The sequence below is a fragment of the Chelonia mydas genome, chromosome 11 (assembly GCF_015237465.2).
Source record: "Chelonia mydas isolate rCheMyd1 chromosome 11, rCheMyd1.pri.v2, whole genome shotgun sequence".
NCBI classification, from domain to species: Eukaryota; Metazoa; Chordata; order Testudines; family Cheloniidae; genus Chelonia; species Chelonia mydas.
The window spans coordinates 62,772,083-62,793,795 of NC_051251.2; the positions used below are offsets into that span (position 1 = coordinate 62,772,083).

The 21,713-nt window shown below is 46.1% G+C and overlaps 1 protein-coding gene across 3 annotated transcripts in view; it reads right to left on the bottom strand.

Moving 5' to 3' along the window:
* The window catches only part of PLEKHM3 (pleckstrin homology domain containing M3), a 132,935-nt gene extending 111,444 nt beyond the window's left edge, over window positions 1-21,491 (bottom strand). The window contains exons 1-3 of one of the 3 annotated variants that reach the window (XM_007071828.4): window positions 21,259-21,416; window positions 18,842-19,007; window positions 6,299-7,238 (exon numbers count right to left, since the gene is read on the bottom strand). In XM_007071828.4, coding sequence (XP_007071890.2) covers window positions 6,299-6,902 — 604 coding nt within the window. In that variant the 5' untranslated portion in view covers window positions 6,903-7,238; window positions 18,842-19,007; window positions 21,259-21,416. Of the gene's footprint in view, window positions 1-6,298; window positions 7,239-18,841; window positions 19,008-21,258 lie in introns of all 3 variants that reach the window. The other 2 variants (XM_037911888.2, XM_027834050.3) reach the window with 2 other exon arrangements.
* Window positions 21,492-21,713: the final 222 nt, after the last annotated feature.

The following is a 21,713-nucleotide window of genomic DNA, read 5'->3' on the forward strand; positions in this document are numbered from 1 at the left end:
TCCCATAAGATGCATTTTTCAAATCCTTTCCTTCCATGATGCTTGGAAACGATCCAGTTCCACTTGTCTATGTCGTAAAAAAAACAAGCAGCGGGAACAGATAAGCATATAGTACTAAATACTCTAGGTAGGTAATGACTCATGAAACAAACTGGCCAGTCTTAGAAAGACTAAGAGAGCCTGCAAGCTACACGGGAGATTCCTTTCCAGGAAGCAGGTCCAGTGAGGACTGAAAAGAAACAGCTGAGTTTTAAGGGTTCTAGAAAGGGCTCTCTCACTATGGGTGAGATAACAGACTTTTCCTTCTCTCTCATTATTCGTATGACTCCCCCCATTACTAGAACAGCTGCTACGTATGCTTAACGTGAATCATGGGGTCATTTTTAATACATATTTAGGGACTTCCATGAGAAATATTTACCTGTCATGGGTACACATGGTTGTGCCACCCCCTTCTTGTCTTTTTTCACAGTCGCTGCCAGTTCTTTATAAAGGTGCTCAGGACCAAAGAAAGGCCTCTATTAACTCAGAAGGCAAAAATATAAAGGCTACTGACCTCTTAACAGCCATAAATTGGTTGAGCGGAAAGGGGGAAAATATTCAGACAAGTTTAGCCTGTTTTCAGAGCATAAAAGAAGTTTTTTTTCCTATGGAAAAACACTACAGATCTGGAGACATCTTTTGGGGAAAGACTCTTAAACTTACCCTTTCAACCTTCCCAACATGCACCTAACTCCTACATAAACAGCAGTCTTCTAAGGGTGGGGCTGGTGTATAGGAAATAACCATCCCAGGGATTTTGGGGAGATGTAGTTTTGCCGTTCTTGTTAATATATTTCTCTTTCCCCTGCCCTGCTCAGTCTTCCTGTTGTGGAACTTGTCTGTAAATATTATCTTCTGCACAAAGTAATTTTTAAGAGACTAAGACATTTGACTATTTCAGTGTGTTTAGATTTCTCAGGCGACTTGTTTCAGGCACCTGCGGAGAATTCTGGGAATGGATGGGCTATAAAAGCTAGCCCCAGCGCATTGGCTGCCAATTTTGAGAGAGGAATGAGTAGGCCTGCTATAGTAGGGAGTAGGCTGTTAGCTGGTATCACTTATATGGAGTCTGTTAATTTCTAATGAAATTAAAGTTACACTCAGTCAGTGGGAGTCAAATTTACTGAGATAAGGGAGTGTGGAGACAGCCCTTCCTACCCTGGTAATGGAAGATCTCTGCTTAGGGTGACCATATGTCTCCTTTTGGCCGGGACAGTCCCTTTTTTAAGCCCTGTCCCGGCTGTCCAACTTTCTTTTCAAAAGGAGGCATTTGTTTCATTTGCTCTTGCTGACTTGATCAGTTGGCAAGAGCAAATGGGACAAATACCCACTTTTGTAAAAAAAAAAAAAAAAGAAAAAGAGTGGGGTGTGGTATGGAGGAACGTGTGTGGGGAGGGGGGCTGTGAGTGGAGATGCCAGTCCCCTGAGGGGGGATGGAGCACAGATGCGGGGCAGCAATAACCTCTTGAGGGGGCCCCCGCAGGGTTCCAGTGACTGGCAACAGCCTCACAGGGTGGGGCGAGGGCGCAGCTCCTCAGGCAAGTGGCTGGGAGTGTCCAGTTTTCTCTCTGGGAAACATGGTCAACCTATCTCTGCTGTTGTACCTTTTGCACTCTTTGCCCTGTTGACAGGAGCCTTGCTCAGCTTTAGGCATAGAGAAGTAGACATAGGCTGCGGGGGGGTCCTTATTCTGCCTGGGTGGGAAGCAGGTGAACTGGGCGGGAGGCAGGGCAGGGAACTCCAGGTTTCAAGAGAGGCAAAGGGGGTGGTAAGAACACACAGCAGGGGAGGGTAAGGAGCGAAAATGCAGAGCTGAAATGCAGAGTTGCCTGCCTCTCTTGGCAGTCATGGGAAGAGGGAGGTCCCTCAGTTACGTAGATGTGGGCGAATAAAGGACAAAGAGAAAGCAGCCCCTGCTACAAACCCATCTTTGGCGTCAGCCTTGGCTGGTAGGCATCTGCTAGACCTTCTGATTGCTATATGGAGCTCTCTGGATTCCCCCCCTTGGGCTACCTTTGTACTGCACTGTCACAGTTCAGTGGCCGCCCTCTAATAATGCTTTACAGCTTCAAAGCACTGTACAAACCTTAACCAAGAAAGGCGAGCTCTCTTCCCCATGTGCCGTACTTACCACAGTGACCACTGAGGCAAAGCAGATATTGTACTTTTGTGACCACGCTCTATTTCTTTGACTTCATGTCTGCTAAGGCCTGCTCTAAACACAGGATTTGCACTGGTGTATTTTGGTGAGGGTGTGATCTCTACCAAGATAGTTATACTGGCACAACCCCCAGGATGGATGCAGTGATATTGGAATAAAAGTGCCTTATATACTGGTATAGCTTAATCTATTTCCCTTATGGGAATAAGATAGACTGTTATAAGGTCACTTAAGTCGGTATAACTGTGTCTGTGCTAGGCAGGGATGTACCATATAAGTACAGTGGTATAATTAAAGCAGTACAACTTTTGTGTAGACAAGCCCTTGGTGACCACATGTGCCAGTTGACCAGGCGCCCGGTGGCTTTTTTTCAGTCAGAGCCAACCGTGCTGCAGTCAGAGTTTGTTCTGTTTTCAGTGGATTGTGGGAAATTCTCTGCAAGTCTGTCTGACCTGCTGTGGACGTGCTTCTGCCTGCAGCACCACCCCCCCAGGACGTCTAGATGGCTGGTCTCTCCATTGTCTGTTAGCCCTGGGCAGAAGGGACACCTGCTCCTGGAGGGGAACAGCTGGAACAGGAGCCATTTAGGAAAAAGGAAGGAACAGCAAGTCTTGCTTATACAAGCAGAGAGGGTCCCTGGACCTAACTCAAGCCTGTTGCAGGAAGTGAAGGAGAGAGATTAGAGTGAGAGCCGCTTTTACAGTAAACAAATCCCTGCACTCTGATGTAATGCTGCCCTATGGTCCCTGTTCCAAATTGTGTTAGATTTTCTTACAGTGTAAAAAAGAACTCCAAAAGCAACTAGTTTTTTGGATCACTCTCTTCTGCCCACCTAAATTCCACCTGCAGTTTCAATACTCTTCTTGGTGTCCTTTCCTAAACAGTCGTGGAGCGCTGTTGTGTAACATGGCATGCTTCACCCCATGGGCGGTCGCACCTCCCTGTGGCTGGAGTGATTCCTCTTATGGCTTTATATCCTTAAACCCCGATCTGGCATTGAGCTCTGGGGGAGGACAGGGATGTGTCACACAAAGCAGTCGGTGGTTTGCCGTGGATTGGGATCCTTTGGCGCTTCCAGAGGACAGTGGCAGTGTAAATATACGATGGTACAAATCTGAAACTATAAAAGGGGGCAAACAAAAAGCTCAACCCCTTCCCTCAGGTAATGTTTTTATAGTATAAAATAAAATTAGGAGAGTCAGGCAGCTTGTACAGGCTGAGACCATGGCACATCCTTGCATCCCATCGTTCCCCCCACAAGCTCTCTGGGTACTCCCCATACCCTTCTATTTCAGGGACTCCCTGCAACTCATCCCATCTCCACTTGGCAGGGGTTCTGGCTGCCCCCATTCCTCCCAGGCCCCACAGTAGGATCCTCCAATATACCTCCAGCAGGGGCTGTGAACCCTCATTATCCTCTTCCTCCCATTTTCCCCCTTTCCCTCTATGCCAGCTAGTCTGCCTGCCCCCCATTCCCACCTACCAACCATGTTAGGAGCTCTGTGTGCCCCCTTTCCTTCTTCCCCCATAACAGGGCCCCCGTCTCCCCCCCACTGCCAGGGCTGTATTTGCTCCACGCCCCATTCCCTGCATTCTCACCCCCTTTCCTCCACTCATTATTCCTCTTTCTGTCTGGGAGATAAGTCATACAGGCTGTCAACGTGTTAATTCAACTCTGTTGGGAGGATGGACAGAGATGGGATAGAAGTATTGCTATGCCAGAAGGCATTGATGGGTGCCATGGACCAACTGGGAGGGTGCTAAAGAACGGGCACAGGCATCATATGTCTCCCACTTTCTGCCTTTTGGTTTGATTTTTCCCAAAATCAACAGGGCACTGGCCACTGATGCCTCAAATGTTCCCAGAAACGTTGGAATTGAATGGATGCGGTGTTCAAGAGTTATCACGCTACAGAAAGAGAAATGCCACCAAGCTGAGTGTAAAGTTCTCACAACACACACACACACACACACACACACACACACACACACACACACACACAAAGAGGTGAGATCCACAATCTATAATCCTATCAAGATACATGTCTTACTCGATAGGGGCCACAAAGCCTGGCCTTTCCATGGGCGCACAGGACCCTTCCCCATCCTGGGTTAGCCCATGTAACGACCAGACAGAATTACCGTCCCTGCACTCAAGGGAGCACAGAGACAGCGCTGTCCATACTCTCCCATGGGTGCGCTGCTCAGTATGGACTGGGAGGAGGTGGGGCGGAACAGGAGCACAGGGAAGAAGGATGTATCCTGAAGGGATGGAGCAGGGGGCATGTTCGCCTTGTGAGCTGAGAGGCTGCAGGAGGCAGAACCCCGGGGGTCCCCTTGCAGGGGTACAACGTACAGGGCAGATTTTCTAAAAAAGCTCAGCTCCCATTCAGACACTACGTTTTGATGGCTAAGAAGGAGCCAAACTCTTTGGCAAATCTGGACTTAAAGGCATGCTTTAACCTGGGGCGAGCACAGGGCCCGAGGGCCACATCGGGGTTCCAAAACCATATGGAGGGCCGGGTAGGGAAGGCTGTGCCTCCCCAAACAGCCTGGCCCCCGCCCTCTCCCACTTCCTGCCTCCTGACTGCCCCCCTCAGAATCCCCAACCCATCCAACCCCCCCTGCTCCTTGTCCCCTGACTGCTCCCTCCCGGGACCCCCCGTCCCTAACTGCCCCCTGGGACCCTACCCCTTATCCAACCCGCCCTGTTCCCTGTCCCCTGACTGCCCCACCCCCTGACAGGCCCCCCCGGTACTCCCAAGCCCTATCCAACCCCCTCCCCGCTCCCTGTCCCCTGACTGCCCCCGGGACCCTTTGTCCCATATCCAGCCCCTTACCATGCCGCTCAGAGCGGCAGGACTGGCAGCTGCACCGCCCGGCCAGAGCGAGCCACGCCACCGCGCTGCCAGGCAGGAGCTCGCAGCCCGCCGCCCAGAGTGCTGGTGGCGCACTGTGCTGGGGCTGCGGGGGCCAGAGGACAGCAGGGGAGGGGCCAGGGGCTAGCTTCCCCAGCCGGGAGCTCAAGGGCCGGGCAGGACAGTCCTGTGGGCCATAGTTTGCCCACCTCTACTTTAACCCTAAGCCACGTTTCTCAACCTTTTTGATACCAGGGACCAACTTCCTCCCTTCCTAAACTGTGTCAGGGAAATCTCATGGACTGGTACCAGTCCACGGCCCAGTCACTGACAAACACTACCCTAAGCAACCACACAGTCTGGCTATTATAATTATCGTCCTCCTTTTCCTTTCCCCTTCATTTATTAAGCCATGTCCTTATTTAGATTGTATGATCTTTGTGGCACGGGCTGTGTCTGCTATTAGTGCTCAGCGCACTTTTGGCAGCTGCAAAATAAACAATCATCCAGCAGGAGACATTGGTTCGGGGTTTCTGAGGCCTCCAGCCAAGTCTCTTCCAGTGTCCTGCTCGAGAGAGGAAAAGGGAAATGTGTAGCTCATTGAAACATTGCTTCGTTTGTGTGGCTCACTGAGAAAGTCTGTGTCCATCCGATAACAAGACTTCCTGCATCCCATACAAAGCTGACAGAGATGCATTAATATTGACAAGGGCACAGATTGTGTGCTGAAGTTTCTGTTGTTTCTGAATTGAGTATCCAACCTTTCTTAAAGGGATAGTACAGAGCCATTTAGGCCCAAAAAATAAAATCAGGTTTTTTTCATTATTTATTTCTAACATTTTAGTGAAAACTGCCTTTTTTTTTTTTTTTTTTTTTTTTGAATTTAACCAGTCTTCCAATAAACTAGCAATCCAAACTGCCTAGTACCTGAGAACCTGCAAATGAAACTAACAGGAAAGAACCAGAAGCATATCTTTCTTAGCCAATCTGAATTAAATGAAAAATGTAAAGAAGTGTACGTTTAAAACCGAGAACAAGAAACAGGCAGGGAGGGAATATTTTTAAAAACATGGGCCAGATCCTGAGCTGGTTTTAAAATGATGTAGATCCACTGAAGTCAATGGAACTATGCCAGTTTACAGCAGCTGAAGATCTGGCAGCTAGCAGTTTCCTTTTCAAGACAAGATCAATGTTAAAAAGAAAGCATTAGTGAAAGCAATGAAGCACCAGTACGTACCAGTATTCCCTTGAACGTCCTCTCCCTTATTTAGCGTGGGTGATTGGCATGAAAGCCTGGAGCAATTCGTGTCCTGACTTGACGGTGGCTGCACAGAAGCACCTGTGAAGACAAGTCCCCAGTCTATGTGGCTTGCATCTGAGCGTGACCGGTTATGCCCTGGCTTGAAAGTGGAGGCTTCCTCGTTCTGCACTAGGATATCGTTCACAGAGCGGGGCCTGTCTCTCCTCCGCTGACAGAGATTAAAAATCTTAAAAGTCGAGGCTTCCCTTTGCTCCACCCAGGAGAGATTATCCGGAGCTGTCTCCGTTTGCCCTGTAAACTGATCTTTGGCAGGGAACGCTTTCGGAGTGTTGGCTTCCAAGAGGCCATTTCTGCAGCGTTCCCAAATGAGGCTGCTTTTAGCTAAAGAAGGGATGTTTCTCAGGTCTCCGCTGTCCGTTATCTGATTGAATACTTCATGTCCTACCAGCTCAGGAACCTCCTGTACCCCATACACCTCGGACGGTTGCACAACCGTTTCCAGCTTAGCATCAAAACTATTGAAGAAATCTTCAGTCACCTCCAAGGCCGGGCTGATGTCATCAACTTCTAATGCTTCCATTGCTCGTGTTGCTGGAAGGCCTGAGTTGTCAGTGCCGGTTCAGGAAGATGCTGCACAAATGTCCAGGCATAGAGGATAAAGATGCCTCAGGAAAGCTTGTGGCACCACGCTGACCTCAATGTGGCGGGAGAAATACAACAGCCACCAAACCCTCTGGTGGCAAAAGCTGTTGGTATCGGAGTTTGACTTCAGATGCGCCTCTTAACTTCCAGGTGGTAGGATGCCAGGGATGAATTGCTCCTCCACAGCTTTTTGCTGAGTGTTTAGTTATTTATGCAGATCCTGGGAATGCGGTTAAGCTATTCAGCGTAACCAGTTCATGGCAATCTGGAGTTCCTGTAAAGCAGAGCACAGCACCATTTTAATAAATCCTCTTTCATTCAAGTGAAGCTGTTTAATCACTTGATTTTTCCCACCGTCAACATCCCCTCTTTCCTTTTGGCATCAAAGTTACTGTGTACAAAGTTTCCTTACAGGGCTTCTGTTGTCCACTAAGTGGGAGATTACATGTTATCACTTTTTGTATTAGAACCTGTACAGAGGAGGGTGGGGCACCAGATAAGTGGGAGCCAAGGTGATACCATTTATTAGAACAAGATAAGCTTTTCAGAGCTACAGTGAAAGGTGTTCTTTATTAGCCTTCTGCGATACGGTGACCTATGGAACGCTTGGTGCAGGCTTCTATGAGGATATGAGGGAACCTAAAAAAAACCCTGGGAGACTTTAGGATGTGCGTTGTTCCAGAAACATTACGGCTGAACTAAGTTGTGCTGAGAATACTTTGCTATCTGATCCTTATTATAAATAGCACAGTGATCACCTGGCTAAAGAACCAGGGCTAAGAGGCTAACGCTGACCTGGACTCTGAATTCCTTCCTTACTTTTTGGACTCTCCCAGGGCATTCGAGAGACAAAGTGGGTGAGGGAAAAGCTTTTCTCTGTCAACGGAAGTTGGTCCAATAAAAGATATTACTTCACCCACCTTGTCTCGCTAATATCGTAGGACCACTAAAGCTACATCAAGACAACCTATCACAGGGCATGTAAAACAGCGGTGGAAACGTAAGAGCGTAGCAACACAATGCTAAACAAAATCCAGCATGTCCAGAGGCGTCATTAACCAGCAGACCATCACCTCTGGGCAACTGGCTCTGATGTCTCTGCGAAGTGCAGAGGCAGAGAAGAGTTTTGAGGCCCAAACCTGCGAAGCGCTGAGATGGGAGCTGAGCGATCACGGCTCCTCAGCACTCATTCCGGTACAGTAAGGGGCTGCTCCATTCCCAGGGAGTAAATCCCAGTCTCCTCACCCTTGCTGCTGTGTCACCCATCTTGAACTGGGGCTCCACTCACTATGCTCCTGTTGTTTGGGGCAGGCACAGCTAAAATTGATCCAAATCAATCAGAAACACACCTCTATAGTTTCTTGTCACCATCTGTGGAGGGATTTCTATTAGTTTGAGTGCAGGCCTCTAGATACTGTATTTAGACAGACCTCACTAGTGCTGGAGGAAGCCAGTGTTGACACTGAACGTAAGAGACTTTCCAATAAAACTAAACACAAAATAGTTAAATGTTTATTTATTTATTTATTTTTGAAAAACCCTGCACTATTGTGTGTCCTTGCCATTTCAGAGGCTGCTCCCCATAGGAAGATAAAAGTCCCCTACTGCTGTCAGCTAGAGCAGTTACTCCTTTAGCCAAACTGGTTGAAGCTCGACTTTTAATGTAGCAGATCCTGCAGCTGCTCCATCTTAATAACCAGAAGACAATTCAATTTGTTCAGAACAGAGGGGAACGAACAGTCTTATACTGGGGAGGGTTTGTATTCCCCAATAACTCGGTTTCTACCCACGGGTTGCTCTATTGTGGCAAATAACTTATTTTACTGTCCAATAATACGCAGCCTTCCATCATCTTTGCTATCTGGGTCTTAGTTGCTGCAGTTCAGAAATGGTGGTCTTTGTAAAATGCTTTCCAAGACATGTGCTTTAAAAACAAAAATATGCATAACCACGGTAACTTCAAACCTTATCCTGTTTTTTCTCGGCGGTGACTATGGTCTTCAAATCATCATGCTTCAGACAGCAGCTTCAAATAATATTGCCTTGGTGCATATTAACTACCACCCTGTGATGGGCAACATCAGCAAGAAGAGCACTGGCACACTGATTTGCTAGGCTGCTTCTGACTAATTGAGTAGAGACGGGGCCGGAATCAAAACGGTGAAGCTGAACAAAATGGGTGTAAAATGGTGTCAAATCAGAATGGGCTGTGTGTAATGGTCCCTCTGCACAGGTGTCAATGGCTAACAAATGTGTGAGGCAGTGGAGAATATAGGCCCTTACACACTTACAATTGGAGGAGGCAAAATTGGAACTGCATATCTAACCACCTTTGGATTTCAAGCAAAGGACTGATCCAAGCCCACGCTATCCCCCTCACAGTTTTCATTCTGGGTCAGACCCAAAATTGTAAGGAGCCAATTTGCCATTGCTAGTTCAGGTGTAGCTCCCGTCTTATGGGAATAGCTGACACTGGGAGATTTCCAGCATTTGCGGCCCAAATCTCCCCAAACCAGCTTGTGAGCTTCCAGTGCTGTCAAAACTGAACCTGAAACCTTATTCAGGCTTGAACCAGAACACCAAACCCTAGCCTGATCCTAACCCAGATCTGGACATCAACTCTGTGGTCCATCTCTACAGTTTGAGGAAAATTCTGGTTCCACTGAAGTCAACGGGAGTTTTGCCATTTGTGACAGATGTGGAAATTTCCTAAAATATCTGTGGGAGATCTCACTGTGTTAAGTTTATGTATCATTCTGGGCCAGGGATTGTATGTAATTTCATGGGGGAGCGTGATCACAGCCCTCCGGGAACTAAGAACAGTGTGTGGGGTGGTGGTGGTGCTTATGGGGCTAATTCATTCAGGTTTTGACACCTCCAGAGAGGTACCACCTTCTGAACAGGCTCCCACATACTGGTTCACACTGGATTCTCCAGAGACCAACAGACAGAGAAGGGACTTTTGGATAAATAGCCTGAGTTTAAAGTGGCTAAGGGCTTTCTGTCCAGGGGGGGACCACAATCCTTGTTGAAGGACTATAAGTAATTGGCCTACTGTTGGGTGATCGCCGATAAGCTTATTAGCATGCTTGTAAGTTCTTTTACTGGTTTAGTATGTTTTCTCTGTAAGGCTTTCCCCTTAAGAGTCAATGTCTATGCTTAGAAAGAGCCTTGTGGTGACTTATAACTGTGGCACTTAGGCTGTTTGTAGCCTCTGAGGAGGAAGGGAAGCAGGCCTGCTTAGGCAGTCTGGCTTGCTGGGGAACTCACAGTGCAGGCAGGGAGCTGTGCAGCCTGGAAATACTCCAGGCAGGAAGGAGAGGGGACGCAGGTCTTCACCAAGAGAGTGGGGAGCTGGGAGCCTAGAGTGTGTGCAGTGATCCTGAACTATGACACCATTGACTTTAGCTGGGCTGGGATTTCACCCCTCGTTTCACCACTAATATGCAGCTGTCTCTGAAGAGGAGGGCAGAAGCAACACAGAGCATAGGTGCTTATTGACCGCTCCCTGCCCCAAATCTCCTCTTGCAAACCAACAAAACAAGAGTGTCTTGGGATAACTGGGCAGGCACCATGCTCAGCGCCTGGACAGCACAAAGCAGAGCAAGGAGTAACTTCCATGGGTTGCAAAGGGAGTTGCATTTAGAACTCCCCAGCCAGGATAAGCACGTGAGCAGAAGGCTTTTGCATGGGAGAAAACAAACGGAGGGAGAATAAAGGGCTTCCGTAGCTGTAACCGACCCACCCTCAAACCCTTCACTGGCATTTCTTTATGAGCGATGGCTCATACCAGGACTGCTTGAGATTCATTTACAAATTTGCAGTTAGTGTTAGCTTGGGCAGAATCAGCACTGAGATATAGTCAAATGCCAAACAGTGCAAGTAACAGGCTGGCCCACACAAAGAGGCCATTTCACCTGCGTTGGCAGAGAACCCAGCCCTGCTCCCACTTGATGGATTTAAACAATCTGAACAGCAATGATTGGAGAAGGGCTTGTGTCCTGTCACGGCAACATTTGAGGGGAAGACAAGGGGCAACAAAACACACTGTCCCTTTGTCCCATAGTCTACATCAATACAAGACAAATCAATCAACGTACCCAAGAAATTGTACACTTTCACTTAGCAGGTTTATTACCAAACACTGGAGACCCTATTTTATGGGGCTGCAAGTTTGTCCTGATTTTGTGGGATGAGGATTATCTCGTGTCACACAACCTCCCACATTCTTGTAAAGCCACGGGATTGTCTCCAAAATGACTTCACATTCCGGAAGCACATGGCGATAGGATGATGGGATGCTGCACCCTGACTGTGACTTTGCACCATCACCACCTTGGGATACAGTACGCCCTGCACAAACTGTTATAAAAGGTCACCTCAGTGGGGAGTGGTTACCCCTTCTATAGAGTCTGGGGAGTGCTTCCTTAAAGGATGAAAGGTGCTACGTAAATGCATAGCAAATTATCAGTAGTGCTTAGATACTACACTGATACATCCTCTATCAGAATACCTTACATAGGTTACATCTGTCAATAATGAACTCTAAGAGTTCCACTCGGGCTTTTGCATTTAACTTGGATCAAATGAAACTAGATTCCGGTACCCAGATAAACAAACACAGGAATAGGAGGGGTCCAGAGACAAGTGACTCAGAGTCCATATGAAGAGAAAGGGAAGAGAGTAACACTCTTTAGTTAAGAGAAGAGATGAATAAAAGAGGGTCTGATCAAGGCATATAAAATAATGAATGCCATACAAAGAATCAATAAGGCATTCCCATTTATTCTTCATAATACCAGAACAAAGGGAACATTCAATTACATTCAAAAGCAACACAACTAAGACTGACAAATGATGGGAAGTACCTAACCTGTGGAGCGCCATGCTACAAGACCCTGGCAGCGAAGAGGCACTTTAGAATAATTTACCAAGCGGGTTAGGAGTCTAAGTGCCACTGAAAGTCAGTGAGACTTGAGCTCCTAAGCCACTTAGGCACCTTAGAAATTTTTAAGCTAAAACATTAGTAGGGATTGGGAATTTTGATAACTTGGCTACAGGGAAGTGCTGAGTGCCCCCTCACATCTTCCCACCCCCCCGGAAAGCTAACAGTCTCCTCTTTGCAGAGCTCCTCTGTCTAGCCTTGCAATCATGAGTAGAGCCCTATCAAATTCACAGTCCATTTTGGTCAATTTCATGGTCATAGGATTTTAAAAATTGTAAATTTCATGATTTCAGCTATTTAAATCTGAAACTTCATGATGTTGTAGTTGTAGGGGTCCTGACTTAAAAAGGAGTTGCGGGGGGAGGGGGTCGCAAGGTTATTGTAAGGGGGATTGCAGAGCTGCTATCCTTACTTCTGGGCTGCTGCTGGCGGCGGCGCTGCCTTCAGAGCTGGGCAGCTGGAGAGCAGCGGCTGCCGGCCGGGAACCCTGCTCTGAAGGCAGCGCCGCCGCCAGCAGCAGCGCAGGTAAGGACGGCCTGGTACGGGATTGCCACCCTGACTTCTGCGCTGCTGCCTGCAGAGCTGGGCCCTCAGTCCGCAGCCACCACTCTCCAGCCACCCAGCTCTGAAGGCAGCAGCGCAGAACTCAGGGTGGCGTGGTACGGTCTTGCCACTCTTACTTCTGCGCTGCTGCTGGCGGGGTGCTGCCTTCGGAGCTGGGCCCTCAGACAGCAGCCGCCATTCTCCGGCTGCCCAGCTCTGAAGGCAGCACAGAAGTGAGGGTAGCAATACCACAACCCCCCTAAAACAACCTTGTGACCCCCCTGCAACTCCCTTTTGGGTCAGGATCCCCAATTTGAGAAACACTGGTCTCCCCCATGAAATCTGTATAGTATAGGGTAAAAAGCACACAAAAAACCAGATTTCATGGGGGGAGACCAGACTTCACGGTCCGTGATATGTTTTTCACGGCTGTGAATTTGATAGGGTCCTAACCATGAGAGACCAGATTATAACCTTTCACCAGGATAGGACAGAATATCACCCATCCTGCGCCACACAGGGTAATTTTGGAGGGAAATTCTATGTTTACAGGAAAAGGAAGGAAATATTTTTTTCTGGCAGGCTGTTCCTTTCTTTATGGCTGCTGCTGGAAGCTGGAACTTTAGGAATGGAGTTGAAGGGATGGGTAAGTAGGCCGAGGGCATGACTGGGCTGCAGTATTTTCCTACAATTAGAATAATTTGATTTTGTTAAAGGGTGTTTTTTTTTTAAATATGCTTTTTAAAACTTGACAGTCCAACTGTAAAATCCTGAGTAGCAGCATTTCACTATCAGGGACACTGATTTCTTTTTCCCCTTAAAGAACACTCAGGTGCAAATTTTCAGGATGATGCACAGGGATTTAACTGCCTTGCATTGCAAGCGGACCCCTTAGGCACTAGAGATCTAAAACAGTACAATGTTGTCTCATGAAACCTTGTATTTACATAGCTCCTTTCACCCAGGCACTTTACTAAATGCATATCGGGACTGCATATCGGGATCACTCACCCACCGCTGAAAAAAAAAGAGCATTTAGAAATAGACTGCTTGCCACATCAGGAACAGTTATTTTTAGAAGGGGAAATACAGACTAACTCCTTCAGCTCAAGCTACAAGGGGGAAGACGAAACGTAGCTCCCGAAACTGGGCCAGTCAAAGCCAGATGAGGGCACAGCCACCATAAGTCTGTGCCTTAGGGCCCAGCTCCCTGGGTCACGTGATCACATCAGACTCTCAGCTTCCATTTAAAAATAAAAAAGGATGAAGTTTTTAGCCTTCGCTTTTTTCAAGAAAAGCTTGAAAAAGTCACCTGGGTTTAACTGATGCAGCAGCCTCTGCCTGAGTCTGCAGACAGCTTGAAACACATCTGAGACGGGTGACCTGCCGCATGCACCTCAACGGGAGCTTCAATGCAAGGCTCTCTGCCAACACTACCCTAGCAGAGCATTCTGTGTGGCGGGAGAAGAGAGAAGTGGGTCTCTGCCCATCAAAGCAAATACAACCTGGTTCCTGGGGTAAATTCTGGGGCCCTTCTCCTGCACCACTCTAGGTGGAGGCTAGGGCCACAGTGCGGGCATGAAGCTGTCTGCAGGGCCCTGTGTTGTGGTGTGCCTAAGGTCTGGATTGCCTTAATCCAGGCCTGGGCCAGGACACCCTAACTCTTACAAAACATGCCATGGGATCTACAGGTATGTCTCCACAGCACACTAAGCCCAGATCTGTGGAACCCAGGCTTGTGGATTTGGGGTTTCCAAATCCACGCTGGTGCATCCACACTGCATTTTAAACCTGGCTTTACAATTGCTGGACCTAGGTCCCACAAGCCCGCTAATGTGTCTGTATGGCACTACACCAGCCTTCTGAATCAGGTGTGTACTTGACCTGCATCTGTGCTGCAAAATGACAGGGCTTGGATGCGAGTTGCAGTGGGACTCAGGCTCTGACCCAGCCCGCTCACTCGGTCCTAGGACCTGCGTCCTCAGTGCTTAGTGACCTGAGTCAGACTGATTTGTGTGTGGACAGAAAGGGGGCTTGGGCTCAAACCTGAGTCAGAGCCCGGGCTTGGGAGAGTGCAGTATAGACACGCCCTATAGTGACAAGAAGTGACCAGGGCCTTGGATTCACTTCTCATCCAAAAGAAGGATTGACACCTCTTTTGCTGCTTTCAGAATCTGCACTCCATGACTCCCGAGATTCAGGGCCTGTCGGCCCTTAACACCTTATGTTCTTTTCCATGAATCGTGCTCTCAGCTATTTCAGTCTGTAACTTTCCTTTCAGGAATGACACACCTTGAGCAACCAATGCACAGATTTTTCTCAGGACACCTTGCACTTTTTGCAGCTACCAAGATTTTTAGATGGCTGCATTGGGTCAGGTGATCAAAATATTACCCAGAATCTAAATTAGCTGTATTTTGGTCACTTGAAATCCCTGAGAACCATACTTATCTGTGTAGCAGCATTGTAGGGTCACTATCAAACTAGTTAGCTAGCAAGACAGATCAAGTCACTTCAGAAGTCACTTTCATGATTTCAGAGAGGGAGTATATTTGACTGGTTAGAGCGGTGGCTCTCAACCTGTCCAGACTACTGTGCCCCTTTCAGGGGTCTGATTTGTCTTGCGAACCCCCAAGTTTCATCTCACTTAAAAACTACTTGCTGACAAAATGAGACATAAAAATACAAAAATGCCACAGCACACTAGTACTGAAAAATGGCTGACTTTCTTATTTTTACCATATAATTATAAAATAAATCAATTGGAATATAAATATTGTACTTGCATATCAGTGTATCGTATGTAGAGCAGTATAAACAAGTCATTGTCTGTATGAAATTTTAATTTGTACTGACTTGGCTAGTGCTTTTTTTGTAGCCTGTTGTAAAACTAGGCAAATATCTAGATGAGTTGATGTACCCCCTGGAAGACCTCTGCGTACCCCCAGGGGTACCTGACCCCTAGTTGAGAACCACTGGGCTAGAGTACAGGTCTAGGCATTAGGATTCCTGTGCTGTAATTTCAAATCTATCACTGACTGGTTGTGTTTTGACAATAAATCTGTGCCTCAGTTTACCAATGCTTACTTACCTCTCAGGGATTTTGAGGATTAATATTTACAACGAGTTTTATATTTAAGGGATGGAAGATGGCAGAGAATACAAAGTATTAGTGCATAGCACATTGTTTTCCCAGTTCTATCCATGCTGCAGACCAAATAATGCCCCCAAAAGCAGATATTAATCGTTTGTAGTGGAGTAGTACCTACAGCAGCGGTTCTCAACTTTTTCTTACACAACCCTCTTTATATCGGGATGAGCCCAGGATTCCTCTCTCATCTAGGAGAGACCCCGCTCCCATCCAGCAATATGAGAAGGGCTGGGTGGTGGCAACCCCTAGTTTGAGTACCCCTAACCAGCAGGCCTCAATCAGGGCCTCACTACGTAAGGTGCTGTACATACATATAACAAAAGGAGAGCCCTTGCCGCAAAGAGCTTACAATGTAATGCAATGTATTGGGAATCGCAATTGCATACACTTATGCTGGTTTGCTCATTGCGAGTCTGAATCTGTAAAGAGAACTTCTGCCACTTTTCCCTATTCACTTCAGGTTGCTAGAAGGGAAAAAACACACAGCCAGAATCCTGAAGTAATTTGAGTACAATAAGGGACAGCTGTCATAAGGCAATTTTAATGCATCAGCCTTAACATGGTCCCTTTCAAAATTATATGAAATAATTGTTGGATTGAAGATTTAAATATGTTTTTTGGGGGTGGAAGAATCGAGATCACCCCCCCCTTTAATGTCTACATGGGAGGTGAGTCCCCAAACTTTCTTCTGTTGTAACATGGGATTAGAGCATGAGAAAACACTAGTATATGGCATTCATCTTTCTTTAGTTCGGGTGGCTTATTAGATTTTGGGCCTTAAAACAGTTGCTAGTCCCCTGGTCTACCAGTACTTTTTTGGCATTGGTCAGCGAGTAAATATTACAAGCCCTGGTCAATCTTTGCACAAGGAGAAGAGTCTCTAAACAACAATTTTTAAAGTACTTGTAAAAATAACAACTTCTCATTATTAGTTAAGCACTGGAACTGGTTACCGTGGGAGGGCGTGGACTCCTTGTCCTTGGGAGATATTTAAAAACAATTAAACATCTTACAGTGTGCAGAGATGGACTAGATCAGTGGCTCTCAACCTTTCCAGACTACTGTACCCCTTTCAGGAGTCTGATTTGTCTTGCATACCCCCAAGTTTCACCTCACTTAAATACTACTTGCTGACAAAATCAGACATAAAAATAGAAGTGTCACGGCACACTATTACTGAAAAATTGCTTACTTCCTCATTTTTACCTTATAATTATAAAATACATCAATTGGAATATAACTATTGTAGTTACATTTCAGTATATAGTATACAGAGCAGTATAAACAAGTTATTGTCTGTGTGAAATTTTAGTTTGTAGTGACTTCACTAGTGCTTTTTATGTAACCTGTTGTAAAACTAGGCAAATATCTAGATGAGCTGATGTACTCCCTGGAAGACCTCTGCATACCCCCAGAGGGTACGCATTTACTCAAGTTAAGAACCACTGGACTGGATGACCTCTTGAGGTCTCTCCAACCCTACATTTCTATGATTCCATAATATAAATCTGAGACATTCAGCTGTCCAGGAAAAAAGCTGGGCCCAGTATAAGAATTCCCCACAGACCAGGTTACACCAGTGCCCTAAATACGTACTTTACCGTATCATATATATTCTGAGACAATGCACCTAATAATTCTAGGAGAAGCTTACAAGAGCCAGAGAAAAAGCATTCTCAGTCAAGAGCTCTTGAATGCTGGATAAGCTAGCAGAGAGATAACATTGATCTTAAATTAATCCAGATTAATCCAGATTACTTAATTAATTTCATGCTGCAAAACCTAACTGTCTGCTAGATCCTTCCTGCCAAGAAGAATGACAAGGAACCTCTAACACCCATGCCCACACATACAAAACAACAACAAAGACAGTCTCCTCGAAGCTGGGAGAGGCAAAGAGCAGAATCAGCCATGATGACCTCTATGGATAACACTAGGTAAATCTAAAGGGCAGTATTGAGTGCTTAGATGCTACCGAGCTCTAGAAGTAACTGAGAGAGCTGAGGGGTGGGATCCCGTTAATAATGGCATGTACCTGTGCAGCTGGCGGGGTTCAAAATTATATATCCCGGGGAAAGTTGATGCAGCTCTGCTATCTGATGGAAGTAGGTTGATTCATGCTTGATAAGGATCTGGCCCAGTCCCTTTAAGCAAGAAGGTTCCCAGAGCATTCTATGGACATGACAAACTGTACTACATATCTAGAAAACCCTTCACCCATCATCACCGAACGTAATATTAGTTAATAATTGGCACCTACAGTACATGGGGCTTTTAATTTTCCCAGCACTTCGCAAACCTTCATGAAAATGCAGCAACCTCTAGGGTAAAACATGGATGCAAACAGCCCATGGCAACAGTGCGCAACAAGCACAGTGCACAAAATGAGGTGAACGTGACGGGCAATGAGGAAACATGGATCATGTAAAGCTCCCCCACCCCCTACCCCCGGTCAGATTTGTGTACAGCGCTCCAGAGATCTTTATCACACAGCCTGGCTGCCTCCCTTGCCCTACAGCAATCTGACACATACTTCCCTCCAGGCCGAAGAATGCCCTGAGAAATGAGTGGCTGCATCACTTCCTGCTGGCTTCACGGTGATTAGCTGTTTGAAAGCTCTCCAGCTGGGCGGTGACCCTGGAAAGGAGCAGGGAGTCTGGGCAGAGATGGAATAGAAGGCAAAGCAGCCTTGCAGAAGGGCAGCCGTATAGCAGGTTTTCCAGCATGTGTGCACACAGCACAGCAGCACGTGCCCCAGGTCAGAGGAAAAAAGCTAAGGCCCCAATCCGGCAACGCACTTAAGCCTGTGAGTCACCTCAGGGAAGTCACAAAGCACTTTGCTGGACTGAGGCCTTACGCAGTCTGGCACTGATTCAGCAAAGCAGTGAAGCACATTCCTACCTTCAAACACATGAGCAGTCCCGCTGCCTTTCAGCCGGATGACTCATGTGCTTCTCACTAGGCACGTGTGTAAGTACCGTGCCGAATCAGGGCCCTAATGAACACTTACTGTACATCACCATCTGACAAGCCTACACTATGCTGCAAACGGGGCCTACATCTATTCTTTAAGTGGGGATGTTGGCCTGGGCTTCTACAGCGATCAGCCCACTTGCCTCCCTGGAGTTCTACCCAGCCCCATCGGAGGCAGACGGCATCCTGGGGGACCCTGGAGGGTGCCCAGTTCTGTTTCTTTGCTTCATGTGTGTTTACTTAATTCACATTTTGTCACACTGACCTGCTTAAAAACCCTGCATCTTCTTCCAGCCAAGCAGGCAATTCAGAAACACAAGAAGAGAACAGGCTGTGTTAGCTTCCGAGATCAGCACAAAGAGGAGTGAGCCCTATAATACTGTAGCCGTCAGATGTTGTTATAGGTGATGTCACTGGGAGGACCCACGAGGCTGCAAGCACAGAGGGGGTGGTGTAAAGACCTAACTAGACATTTTAAGAGATATATTATTCTGGTTGATGCCTTTTACAACTGGATCTGCTGTGCTTGATCCGTTTGTCTCCAACCAGAAAGTACAGGTGGGGGGGCGGGGGCCTCCCAGATTGCAGCTACAAATAAATAAAAGATTTTTTAAAATTAAATAATCTGCCTTGAGGTTCTACTAGAGCTGCACTCTCATTCTAAAGCCCCTCTCTCATATTTCACAGAGCTGTGTTGGGAGCCAGAACCAGTACTAAAAAATCCAATAGTACTTTTTTTCCCAAATGGAAATCTGAGTTGAAAATGGATAGAGATTGCCGGAATTTCTACTCAAGTTGTCCCTCTGCTGTTGTTTGTGCACCAGGGTTCTGCTGGCAAGTGTCCCCCACCCAAGAGATGCTTGCTTTTCAGCTGAGAAGCGTATGTATGTAGGCCCAGGAGCTATTGGCACTCAGCATCTCACATATAGGCCCCAGAGCCATTGGGGATCTTTCTGGATAAAGAGCTATCCAGCATAAATGTAAAGGATTATTATTGTAACTTTAGTATCTAGACTCCAGCCAATTCTCCTAATCAAGGACAGTACTCAAGGAGCTAACCCTGGATAATTGAAAGCTAATTACACTAAGACCTTGGAGTTCACCTGAATATAAGTGCATGTATGATTATATTAAAAAAAAACGCCATTTAACAACAAGCATAAAATCATTTAAAAACAAATCTTTTCTGATTTCCCAACTAGTGATTTCCTGGCAGTGTGACACATTTATTATCACCAGAAAAAAAGAATAACCCACTGGAGACTGAACTTCAACAAAACAGCACAGCAACCCAACCCTCTGAGATCATGTCAACCTCATGAAAATCAGCCAACTCAGGGGGATGGTTACAACAGCGCATTATTGTTATAACACCGTATTATTCTTCCTACACAGTCACAATACAGATTGTAATTTTTTTTGTTAGTAAACTGTGAGACCAAACTTTATCTCAAGCGATCTTTGCAAAAATTCAGCAGAAACCTGACAACAGCTGATTGACTTAAATGCAACATAATATATTATTTGTAAGCTGCAAAAACCAGTCAGATCCCAGGAACTCAGATACAGTGGTGATGGGGGCCATATATAAGTACCTAGCTAGTGTAGATTAGATCCTTCAGCTACATTATGTAGTTCCCTCTCCCACTATGCTGAGTTTGTGATTTTTTTTAATCTGGAATTTAAAACCTGTAAACTTCTGATTCAAGAAAAATGTCACTAAACCCTAAACCTCCCAAGCTATATATTGGGGCTACTGTTGCCTGAAATGACTGACATCCTGCTCCTTCAAAGATTTTCCACATGCTTATCTTTATGCATTGTGAGTAGCCCCATTCACTTCGGTGGGACTACTCAATGGGAGTAAATTTACATGTGTGCGTAAATCTTTGCAAGATTGGATCCTTGAATATTTGTTTTCTGAGACAAATAGGAGACAAATAATGCATTCTCTTTGCAAAACTATTATTTCACTCTATCCTATTGGTGCCACTGACCATAGCATCTAAACTAACACTATAGGTATTATACAAGGTAGCCTTATTTATTGGGATTACTTAATCCTACAGTTAATAATTCTATTTATTATGTTTTGGGAGTTTGTCCCATAAGAAAGCAAAAACTTTATTGCGAAAAATAAAAGAAAATAAAACAAAACACTGCAATGCACTTCCCACCAGCATAGAGTGATGTATTTGTGTTGTACTGCAGATATGTACACAACTGCACAATGGAATTTGATTCTGCCTACCTGGAGCAATGAAAATTCCAGCTGAAGGCATTAGGAGTTTGGGGTGTTGCAAGGATTTCAAGGACTGCACCTTTAATTATAGAGTCTCTCTGTGTGTGTTTGTGTCTGTTTCTCTGGCTAGATATATTGCTACATAGGTGTACGTATATATACACATCTCTGTGTGCTACATATAAACACACACATATTATATACACAGAGGTATGTACACACGTGCATGCATGTCTGTATACAATATATAAATACAAATATAGCTGCAAGGTGATGGGCACCCCAGGAAAACCTAAGCTAGACATCTGTCTCTGTGTGTGTGTGTTTATAAAACAGTGAGAAACAGCACAGAATGATCAAACCTTTGATACATTTCCTGATATGTAAAAAACAGAAATCCAACCACAAACCCGCAGATTAACAACAAAGGGAACATTTACCTGGCCCTCTGGAACTCCAGAAAACCCACTTGGCCATTTCTTCCTAATAGATGATCTTTGCTGTACAATTACTCCTCATTCTGCCAGGACAGGCAACATATGTGTCCTGCATTATCCATCCTTCTCTCTGCTCTGTGTTTACAATCTGCCTGCCTCAGTCCTTCTCAAATCCTTCCCTTCCACCACCGGGGAAACAGGTCCTCTGACAGCAAGGTTCCAGCTCACAGAAGTTCCCGCTTCCTGCCACTTCGCTCTGTGGCACATAGCTGGCCATTAGCCATCACTATGTGACACATAGCTCTTCTCCCTGTTTCTTTTAGTCCTGTGCACTGCTTTCATCGTCTGCTCTCTCTCAGATAATGCAATACCTATGACTGTTAGCTAAAATAGAGATTAGCAGGTGAAAAATTAACCCTCGAGCATGTCTGTGTTTTCAACCCAGTTTTCAGTCTGCG